Raw genomic sequence first — 11,422 nt, 5'->3', positions numbered from 1 at the left:
TCCTTTCAGAACTTTTGTTTATTAAGGTAGTTTTCTTAACAGGAAGCCACAAGCTTGGCAATAGCACCTCTCAAATCACATTTCTTTTTGCTGTGACGGATCAACCCGGAAGGCAGAGCGGACAGTGACTACCATCTAGTGTCTATTGGGTGTCAAGTCAGGGCACGGGGAGCCTTGCTCAGGACTGGGGAGTCTCTAGCCCTGCCCATCCAATGTGACCATCCCTCCGTCCCCTCCTGTCTTAGAAGGGATGGGAAGGAAGGAGGATTTAGACATTTTTTTCTTGCCCCCCCCCAGCCTGAGCTAGGAGAAACACCCAAAAAAGGCCGTTTCCTCCCTGAACTCCCACCCCAGTCCCCAGTTTTGACAAAATGGCGCCCCTGTTTCCTATCCCCCTCAGCTATAGTTGTGAAGATAGGAAAACTTGGCATCAATGGCTTAATTCCAGAGCTGGGAAGGAGATTAGACCTTGAAATGCCTGATCCGTCCTGGACAGAGAGGGATCGCTGCTGCGGCGGGCCCGGGCCCTGGTGCCACGGGCCCTGGTGCCACGGGCCCGGCATTAAGGCCACGCTCTCCAGAGGCAGATTCGAAGGAGCCCCCCCCAACAATAGAATGTCTGAGGTCGTGATGGGGCAAGTGGCTCAAAATGGGCTTTGCAGGAAGTACAGCAGGTGCGTCCACCAGAAGAGGTCCAAGAGCCACAGCGGGTCCGGCAGCCACAGCGGGTCCCGGGGAGGGTCCTGCTCCATCAGGTTGGGGTGCGGGAACGTCAGGCTGGAAAACAAAAGGATGCGATCACTGTGCTGGTCTGGATCTCCCCGGCTCCCACATGGAACATTATGGGGCAGGATCCAGGATGATTCTTTCCCATCATCACCCATTAAAATAAGCTGGGGAGGGTGGCCTGGACCAGTGGAACCAGGATAACAAACTTCTGGAAAGGGAGTGCCAGGCGGCTCTCCCCAGCGGATGGCAGAGCAAGGACAGAACGTGTCTCCCCACATGGTTAACCGTATTGGATTTCTTGCCATCTAGGGGAGGGGGTGATCGAAAGGGAGGAGAAAACATTGGAACCTGATGTTTTGCAGAGTGAATGCTGGGAACTCTCTCTGCGTATATTTGGAAAATAAAAAGCCATTATTAAAATTTTTGAAGAAAAAAAAAGAGATTAGATAGCTACATAGATAAAAAATAAATGAAATGGGTACCCAGCGACACTGACCCCGGGAGGAGGTGAGGAGCATCAGGGGTTTCTGCACGGGCCATCAGAAAGCTCAGCAGGTTTGGGATGACTGAACCTTCATTACTTTATTTGAGCTTCATGCCGACCCATGAGCGAGTCAGTGTGGTGTAATGGGTAGAGACAGGGCACTAAACTCACTTAAGCTTCTGGGTGCCCTGTTCACCAAAAAAGGGGAGGCAGCTACATGACCCTGTGGAGAGACTATCGGATGAGACCCAAGTTGAATCCCGTGTGGGCACTTAATCCCTGTGTGACTCTGGGTGTGCCGTTCCCCCCTTTTCTCTCCAAATCCAGCAGACCCAGGGCTAAGATTCCCACGTGTGACCCTGTGGCTGGAGAAGGAGAGCCACACCAAGGAAAGGGGCCTCTGAGCCAGCCGGACTCCCGGTGCGAGGACCGGCTGCTGAAGGGACACCAGGTCTCCCCGGAGATGGACGCACGGATAGGTGTTGCATCGCGCCCACTTCCCGGATCCTCCCAGGGAGGAGTTCACAAGATCTACATCCTTGTAATTGCCAGGGACGCGAGAGACTCTTAATGTCCAAGGACAAAGCTCAGGTCCGTACCGCAGCTGCGAAGACGGTGCAGGTGGCAGCGACATCCTCCCCGCCGCCGGCTTTCTCGGTGAGTGTAGCCTTGCAGAAGCCATGCTGTTGGCCAGAAGAAGGGAATACCATTGGTCAAAGGAAGCCGGCTTCTCTTCAGCCTCCCGGGGTATCCCCCCACTTCCCAGCAATACCAGGGATGCTTTTTGTTGTTTTCTGTCTACTCTTTCCTGTCGCCATGGAACGGGGCCCTCTGGGTGGAGATGCCCCACTCTGACCCTGGCTGGACGCCTTAGCAGGAACATCCTGGGATTTGGGCTCTAGAACAGACGGGGACCACAGCTGGTCCAACCTCAGCCATCGGGGCAGGCAGAGCGAGGCTGGGGCTCAGGGGAAAGCAGTTAGGTCCCAAAGGTAGCAAATGAAAAGAACCTCAGCGGTCAGCCAGTCTGCACCCCTCGCTCCAGAGCCGAGAAAGCCGAGGTGAGGGCTCTCATGCTCAGAAGGATCCCAGAGAACAAAAGTGCTCTCTAAGACTCCAGAGTGGGCTGCTTGTGGTTGAGGTCCTCAAAGACAGACTAGATGGCCTCTGAGGGTCCCCACTCGGGGACCCGGGGGGGCCAGTAAGTGAAGGCTGCTTTCTAAGCCCCAGCCCGGCAAGGTGGAAATGATTCCTCAGTGCACTGGCTGCTGGGATATGACTTTGGGGGAATAGGCAGCAATGCAAAGTGCCAGCTCCTACAAGTACCACAGCCTGGTGCCGGCTGCCGTCAGGGGGCCCAGGGACCGCCGTGGCTGCCGGCCAGCTGTGCCGGGCTCTCTTTACCTGGTTTGGCAGCGGGTTGCAGGCGGCCGGGTCAGTCACGCCTGTGGGCGCACAGTCAGTGGGCACAGTCACAAACTCTGTATAGACTGAAGACTGAAGGGGCTGAGGACAGAAACAGAGAGAAAGGCCATTACAACCACTTCCACAACCATGGCGCTCTCCTCGCGATGGCCTTGAGAGGAGGCAGTGCAATGTTATCCTTCCCCCTTCACGGATAAGCAAACCGAGGCCGAGAGCACAAGAGCGACTGCAAGTCTTGAACGCTTTCCACTACCTGGGCGTCAAAGCAGAAAAGGGACGGGCAGGAAACTAGGGGAGCTTCCCAAGGCTTGGCAAAGGGCCCGGAGCCAGCCCTCTCATTTATTCTGGGCTGTACCTGCTCACAAGCCACTTAGCTGCCTTATTTCCCAAGTATATGGGAGTGGGGGGATGCTCGAGTCTCATGTCCTTTTTAGAGTCAAAGTGACTTTACCTTGCCCAAGGTCAGCTAGTCTGATCCGGACCCACATCTCCCAAGATGCAGAGCTCGTTCAGCTGGGCCAGACTGGGACAGCGATGGGGGAAAGACAAATGGTGACGGACACCCAGTGTTAAAGACCCGGTCACATTAATCGTAACAACTGTGATGGAGGGCAGGGGGGAGAAACAGAGAAAGATGGCTCTGCGACCTCTCCATAGCAGAGGCAACTCTCTAAGACTGAGAAGCTCAGGGGAGTGGATGAGTGGCCATCTGCACTGGGGTGGGGGGGAGTTTTCTCTTCAGGAGCTCTCCTATACCAATGAAATCTTAGCTCCTGTCCCGGCCTATCAAAAGGAAACACCTATAATAATCAAGCATTTGTCATGATGGTATTATAATAATAGTAATAATAACAATTAATAAAATAATAAATATTTGGCAGATCTAACTCTTAACTCTAATAATTTAAAAATCAGTCCTATCCACACTTTAAGAAAGCAGATGGGGGAGGCAGTGAGACCCAATGGCAAGAGTCTTGACTCTGGAATCAGAGGATCCAAGTCCACTTCCCACTTGGGACATTTGTATGACTTTTACTTCCCTGGGCCTCAGTTTCCTAATCTGTAGAATGGGGGAGCTGATATAGGATCGCTGGTTAGATTGATTCATTGTCTAAGTAATCCCACTTGTTACTAAATGGAAGGATCCCCTTAGTGGATGGTACTTGCTCCTTGCTCCTCAGATAATGGTATATGTGACTTCCCCCATCCTCGAGGGGAGGGATCGGTCCTTTTGTCACCTTCCTGTACCCAGCTTGCCACGGAGCCTATCCAAACTTAGCATAAAGTAGATGCTTAATGTTCATTGGACTGGATTACATTGGGTGCCCTGGCTCTCTAGCTTCCGGCTCTTTATCTGCCAGGAGATTTGCTCCCTCTCTCCAGGAAGCCCCTACGTCCCCACCAGTTCTCCCCCGGCCAATCCTCATCCCTTCTCCACTCCCTTAGCCCCCAGATCTGCTGTAAACATGCATACAGAGAGCAATGTCTTCCATAAAGTTACATATACTATATTATATGTTACTATATTGTAACATAGTAATTATTATTTATAGAAGTTTGTATATGTATGAAATATTATATTCAATATATAAATATTGTGTGTATATAATTATATCATATAACAGATACTATGATGCTATTATAGACACGTAGTCAAAGAAGTTCTTAATACTATAACCAGAAGAGGGCAGTGTTCACCAAGGTTTGGCCAATCCCTCTTTCCCCTTCCAAAGCCCATAGGGGAACCCTGGCCGGTCTTACTGAGTACTGAGCCCTGGAGATCTCCAGCAGCTTGAAATAGTTGCTGTGGTTCTGGGCATTGAAGGCAGTCAGGGCAGCGTCAACAGCGTGGACCACCTTGGTGTCGTTGAGGGGGGCCAGCAGGGGACAGTTGGGGCAGATTTTGTGAACGTCTTCTGCTGAGTCTATTAGAAAAGAGAGGAAACTGGCTTTCAGGACCCATCATGCCTTGGGTCTTCTCCTACACTGTCCAAGTAGAAACTCCCCAGGGCTTTGGTCATTTTTTGTGCTCCTTGTTACAGCTTTGAGGTAGTTGGTTCCCTCCCTTTCCTCCACTTCCCAGAGTCCTCAGCTCCCTTCAAGTCAGCTGGAAGTCAGCTTCTCCATGCTTGTCCCAACTGCTAGAATCCTCCCTTCCCCAACTATTTGGTATTTACTTTTATTTATTCTGTGTTTACACACACACACACACACACATACACACTTCATCTCCAGCCCCCTGAGGAAAAATAGTGTTCCTTTTTGTCTTTGTCTTTCCAGCACGTAGCACAGAGCCTCCATACAGTAGATACTTAAGGTTTGCCAGACTGGGCTGGGCTAACATTTCAGATCAGCTTATTGAGATCCAAAAACTAAAGGCATACATTGCAAAGCTTCATGGGAGATCTGTGCTTTTTAGAGTCTTATTTTCCAGCTCTTCTCCAAGACTGGTAGCTTTGAGCAAGTGGTATCTTTTTGTTGCATCTTAGCTCAGCTGGAGAGAGCCCAGGAGAAAACAATCAGCAGAGCGAAGGGCTGTGACATCTTTATCTTATGGGGATCACCTGAAGGAGATTGGATATTTCTCTTGGAGTCTATATGGGGGATGGGTAAGTAGGAGGAGAGATGATATAAGAGCAGTCTTTGGGGACAGCTGTTATGCCATAGTCTCTTGAAGTCCTCCTACCTCAGTTACTCTGCCCCAAAACCCCAGGCTATAATCATTCTCTCTTAATGTTTGATGGGATAAAGGTCTTATATCTTTAGGCTATAATCATTCCTTCTTAATGTTTGATGGGATAAAGGTCTATCCATTTTCGATATCATTAGAATATCAGTAACCTCTCCAGTACATCTCTCCATTGTGTCATCCTAGGTGTCTTTCCCCATTAGGTCATCCCATCCAGAAACCTCCCCATTATGTCATTGTTCTTGTTACCCTATAAACGAGTCTTGTATCTAACATCCACTGCTGGATACTTTGAGATGAGAGTCCGATCCAGTCAATTGATTTACTCTCCAATAAATTAATAATCAAATTGTTCTCTAATCTCTATCCTGCCTCAGTTTCTTTGGCATTACACAGGAAAGATTGAGCCATGCAAGAAGATCTGGACCTCCAGGGTAGAATGAAGTGGTCAAGAGAAACTTCCTATAAATTAAAGATATTCCTAAGAAGGGGGTGGGCTCCCCTCACTTGAGAGCTTCAGGAAAAGACAGGACAATATTTGTAGGGTTGGAAGAGGGAGTCATTCATCAGAGAATAGAATAGGTGGTCTCTGAAGCCCCATCCATTCAGTCTATAACACCCCTTCACTGTCCTGACTGGTCAGAGCCTCCCTGTCTTAACAAATAAATGAAAAAATTTACCCTGGGCCAAACATCTCAGAAAACTGAGACCTGGAGAGGAAAGGTGACTTATCCAGGGTACAGAGCAAGGAAGGATTAAAAACAGAATTTGAATCCAAATCCTTCCAATGCCTAAACCAGCATTCTTTCCACTGCATTGCCAAGGTCCTAAAATGGTTTCACTTTAAGTTTTGAAAGATGGCGAGATGTGATGGGAAGAGAATTGCACCATGAATCAAAAGATCTGTATTAGAGTCCCAGTCTGTGTGACTTTCATTAAGTCCCTTCATCTCTCTGTGCCTCAGTGACCTGAACTGACAGCTGGGAATTTGGACTAGAAGCAGGTCAGTGGTACCAGAGAAACAGAATGGGGCCTGAGTCAGGAAGGCCTGAATTTAAATCCTGCTCCAGATAAGCAGTGTGACCCTGGGCCTCAGTTTTCTCACCTGTAAATGAGAGGAATGGACTCGATGGTCTGTGAGACCTTTCTAGGATTCTAAAATGAAGGGATTGTAAAATAGCCTTCCAGCTCCATGATTTTATAAGATGTAACTTCAGCTTTTCATTAACTGACATCAGACTCATGGTTGTGTTCTAACCACTCACCTAATGTAAAGATTTTTCAAAGCCTTTGAAAACTAAAATTGCATAAAACTCAAAATTATTGTTAGATTTTGGTATTTTCCATTTGTATACTTATATCAAATTGCTTGTATTCTCAAAAAAAATGGGAGGAGGGGAGAGAATCTGGAACTCAAAGTTTTAAAAACAAATGTTAAAAATTGTTTTACACATAAGTGGGAGGGAAATAAAATGCTAACTGATTTTGGTGTTTCCTCTCTATCCTACTTGTCATGAATGTTATTCACCCTTTGGATCTTTGCCAAACCATTGGCCAAAGTTTGAAAATCCCCAATGCCAGAAAATTTAAGTATGGAAAGACCATCAACCCAGGATCCTTATAGAGTTTTTAAAAAGCAGTGTGTATTCATTGATAACGAAGCAACTTTGCCAGGAATATTTTCTAGCCTCATTCTCCATCACTGTTCCCCAGAAACATACCTGGACTGGACTCGCATTTGGCATTCGTTACTATAAGCTGGTTATCGACTTTCAGCACGCTGACATCACAGTCTCCTTCCACAGCCTAAGGAAAGATAAGCCAAGAATCATGGTGGTGTAGGATTGGACCCTTCTCTCAAGGAGAAAAACAGAAGCTGGGGAGAGGACAAGGACCTTCCTCTTACCCAACCTCGAGCCTTCCCTGTGCACCTTGGGCCGGGTGATGTCCAGCAATTGGAGCTATCTTGGTATCAAGGCTTTTACACACCAGGAAATGCAGAAAATCTTGGGATCACAAGTCTGTGGCGAGACCAGTAGCTTTTGCTGGCTGGACACCAAGAACAGCCAAGTCTTCACCACCATGGTATGTTACTGCTCTCCCTTGTCTCCCGCGTTCCACTTTCAAAATGGCAGACTTTCCCCTCCATCCTTTCCCTCACAGATGCCTTAATTAGCTTCAAAGCCCAATTCCTGATTCTATTCCAGTAATTAGACCTTTCCTGACCCAATCCACTCCCCTTACTCTGGATCTATTTTATATTTATCTGGGTCCCTGTTACCATCACCAATTGATGGTAAGCTCCTTGAGGACAAAGACTGTTTGGTTTTTGTCTCTGCCTCCTCAGGGCCTAGCACCTACTTGTTGAATTGAATTACAAAAGGATAAATGCCTGGGACTCTAGGTGTGTACCATGCCCCCATATCCCAGACTGTGGAAGGAAATCACCAACTACTTTTATCCTCTAAGAAACATGGTCTAAATTAGACCATGCTAAAGGGGATATTCCACTAGTAAAGGACAACTATGTTCCATGGCTACTCAATCATCCCATCTTGGGAAAGACTGGGAACTGTTGAATTGAACAGAAAAGATCTATGGTCCCAAAGGGTTGGGATGGATTGGGATGAGTTGGGATGGGTTGGGATGGGAGATTGTGAAATGAAAACCTGAGGAAATCTCCAATTTAACATGTAAATGGGAGAGGAGTAGGGGTAAGAAGGGAAATGGGGTGTAAGAGAAGGGGGAGGAGAAAAGAAAAAGGAAAGCATTAATGAAGAGATAAGGAAAGAGGAATAGGAACAAGGAAGGAAGAAAGCAGAGAAGAAGAAGTAGAAGAAATAGAAGGAAAAAGGGAGGAGGAGAAAAAGAAGGGAAGAGGACAAAAAGAAAGAAAAGAATTAGGAGAAGGAGGAGGGGGAAGAGAAAAATCTAAAGGAATAGAGAGCTACATTTACTTCTGGTGATCTGGTGCCCACCCATTATTGAAATGAGAACCTAGAAAAATGCTGCTAAGATAACTGGACTTGCAAACACTGATGGGAAGCTGTGAAGACCCCTCGATCTAACAAGTGCTGCCCAGGAGCTCCGGACAGTAACCTCACAAGTCCTGGAGTGAGGAGCAATTGGAAATGAGTGTCCCAAAATGGATACTGAAGTAAATAAGAGTGGAGAGGTGGCCCAGACTTCCCAGGGGCAGCAAATGGGCTCTGTGAGCCTCCCCATCTTCTACAGACACTCACGTGCTCTGCCAGCTGCCTCACAGTGCAGTTTTCCAGTGGGGTTGGGTCCAGCACGTGGCAGGTGGTCTCCAACAAGTCTATCTCCAGTAGGTATATCTCTCCCGAGGGCCTCTGCAAGAGGGAGCAGTGAGAATGAACATGTGTGACAGGGTGCACTTAATTAGCGCTTCCCCAGCGTTTACCTGCCCGCTTACCTGCCTCAGAGAGAAATCTGGTACCCAAGAATGACCTCCAAAATGGCTAAGTTTCCATTTCTCATTCTGAGTGCTCTTTGTAAGAATCGGTGATTAATTTAACTTGCCAAGGCCTTTACAACCTGGCTTCAATCTCTTTTTACCCTTATTATCACGCCCTTTATGCTCTCTAAAATCCAGTTCCGATGTCTTCCTGTCTTCCATCCCCATTCCTCGGTGCTGGCAGTCCCTTAGGCCTGACATTCGATCTCCTCCCTCACTTTCATGGCCGAGAATTCCTCACTTCCTTCAAAGCTCAGTTGAAACGCTGCCTCCCATGAGGCCCAGCTTAATTCTGCCTTTTGGAGTCAGAATCTTAGCTTTCTATAATTTCTACCATGGCAGGCTGTGACCTTAAATGAACCACGTCTCTCTGGGTAGCAGTGGCAAAAAGAGAGGGGCTGCACTCTGGAGCCTGTAAGATCCCTTACATCTCAGAAATCAGCAATCTACAAGATCATAAATTCTATGAGGATGAGATCTGTGGCTTCCAGGTTTATCTTCCTGTTTATCCATCTTCTTTTTCTTCCCCTGTAGGACCTAGGACAGAGTCTAGCCTTAGGCAACCTTGAAATCAAAGTTTATTGAGGCGATGACCCTCACTCAGAGGCTCTCTTCCCTCGTCCAGAGTGGACAACAGATCCAGACAAACATGATGTCCCCAAACCCATTCACCGAGTAATAGATGACTTCGGATGACAAAATTTTGAACCATTTTGCCTTTCTGGCTCAAAGAAAGTGATTTTATTTCAAGCCCCTCCTGAGTCGCAAATTAGCCAGGAATATGCTGTAAGTACTTAACAACCGACTCTGAGAAAGAACATTATGAAATGAACATTTCAATCCCATCTGCATTATTAATATTTCCTATAATACTTTCTCAAGTTCAGACCATCAGCCAAACCACTCTAGCTGATTTGTTTGTAACTGATTTCCCTGGCAAAAATTGAAGTCCCTGAGAGCTTGTAGGGCTGACTCCAGCACCCCCAAGAATGGAGACAACCACAGAGCCTCATGGGACAGCCAAGGATTTGAAACTGTCACCGGTAGAGATTAAACTCCCAAGTGAATACAACTTTCCTTCTACAAAGCTCTCTCTTTGGTGTATTATCTTATGTTTGCTCTAGTGCACTCCTTGGGGACCTAGGATAGAGACAGAATAAATGGCTTGCCAAGCAGGACAAGAAATAAGTCTCCTAAAGCCCATTCTAATGATCTTTTCAGTAGATCATCCTTCCCATGCCCTGTAGCCTTGGGCTAATCATTTATTTTTTTATAATAGCTTTTTTTAATTTTCCAAATACATGCAAAGATAGTTTTCAGCCTTCACCCTTGCAAAACTTTGTGTTCCAAATTTTTCTCCCTTCCTCTCTTCCACCTCCTCCTTCTAGACAGCAAGTAATACAACATAAGTTAAATATACTCATCATTTAAAAGCAGCCTTCTGGACTGTCTGACTTCTCATAGAATGTAAGATCCTTGAAGACAAACTGCCATATTTTTGCCCTTCTATCCTCAAAATCAAGCACGGTGCTTGACACAATATGTACTGGGCAAGTTTAAGTTTGAACTCGGGTCCTGTCTTCTGATCGAGCATGAATGTGTCACTGCCTCTATGGGACCCCTGCCCAGGGAGAAAGACCTGAACAAACTGGCCCCATCTGGCAAAGGGCACGGCTGGCAAGGTGGAGCTGGGCACGGTGCTACCCAGCTCCCGTAAATGGCAATCAAAGCTCCAATCCTCCGCCTCCCAGCCCGGCCAACCGCCCTCCACCCAGAGCAGCCCCCAGGCCCTGGCTCGCTCACCCGCTGGTACACTCTGGCCTTGTCCACCTGATTCAGGGTGTACTTGTACCCGTGCCTGTGGTTGTTGTTGACATACTGCACGGCCGCCAAGGCGGCTTGTTCCACATCTAGGTCGTCACAGTTCGGGTCCCTCACGGGGGGCACGGGACTCCGAGCAGCGGCCCAGCTCAGAAGCTGAGCTAGGCAGATGAAGGCTACCAGGGACCTCATGGCTTGGGCCAGGAGAGACGCTGACCTCCTCAGCAGTGGCTCGCTGGAAAGGTGGACGAGCTCCGGGACTCCTGCTCATTTATAGGTTGGAGGGGGATAGGGACATTGCACAATGGCTGGATGCCTCGGTTCCAAGAAATCCCTGCAAACAGTGGAAATGGAAAAGCAAACAAGATCAGAATATTCATGGATGTCTAGAGAACTCTGCCAAAATCAATGTCCCCGGGCTGGGGATGGGGGAAGAGGCTCCAAAGTCTGCTCCCAATGGGATGACTTCAGCACAAAGTAGACATTCAGCATGGCGGAGAGCTGAGCAAGGCTGAGCCCCCACTGGTGTGTCTGGTAGCAGAGGGAGAGCGACAGACCTGATGGGGGGCCTAGCACATGATAGATGAATCTGAGACTGTCGGGTGGTCCCCAATCATGGGCTCTGTCACCGAGAGGCAGCGTGACGAGAGCCAGGAGGAACTGGGGCACAGACGTTGTCCCCGGCACTTGGTGCACTCTGAAATAAAATAAGGGTCATGCTAGATATCATCAAACTCAAACAGATTTCTGCCACTGTGGATGAGCTTAATCACATTTAATCTTTTTCTATTTTATT

General features: G+C 47.9%; 1 protein-coding gene across 1 annotated transcript; it reads right to left on the bottom strand.

The window, feature by feature from the left end:
- Window positions 1-10,862, bottom strand: AHSG (alpha 2-HS glycoprotein). Its single transcript, XM_051991761.1, has 7 exons — window positions 10,609-10,862; window positions 8,570-8,680; window positions 7,049-7,133; window positions 4,400-4,563; window positions 2,618-2,719; window positions 1,813-1,896; window positions 1-777 (listed from the first exon to the last, which is right to left on the bottom strand). Exons 1-7 carry the CDS (start codon window positions 10,816-10,818, stop codon window positions 463-465), a joined length of 1,071 nt encoding a protein of 356 aa, XP_051847721.1. The 5' UTR covers window positions 10,819-10,862; the 3' UTR covers window positions 1-462.
- Between the last annotated feature and the right edge of the window lie 560 nt (window positions 10,863-11,422).

Source organism: Antechinus flavipes, chromosome 3, assembly GCF_016432865.1.
Source record: "Antechinus flavipes isolate AdamAnt ecotype Samford, QLD, Australia chromosome 3, AdamAnt_v2, whole genome shotgun sequence".
In the NCBI taxonomy this organism is placed as follows: Eukaryota; Metazoa; Chordata; class Mammalia; order Dasyuromorphia; family Dasyuridae; genus Antechinus; species Antechinus flavipes.
This window is presented reverse-complemented; position numbering and strand designations above follow the sequence as displayed.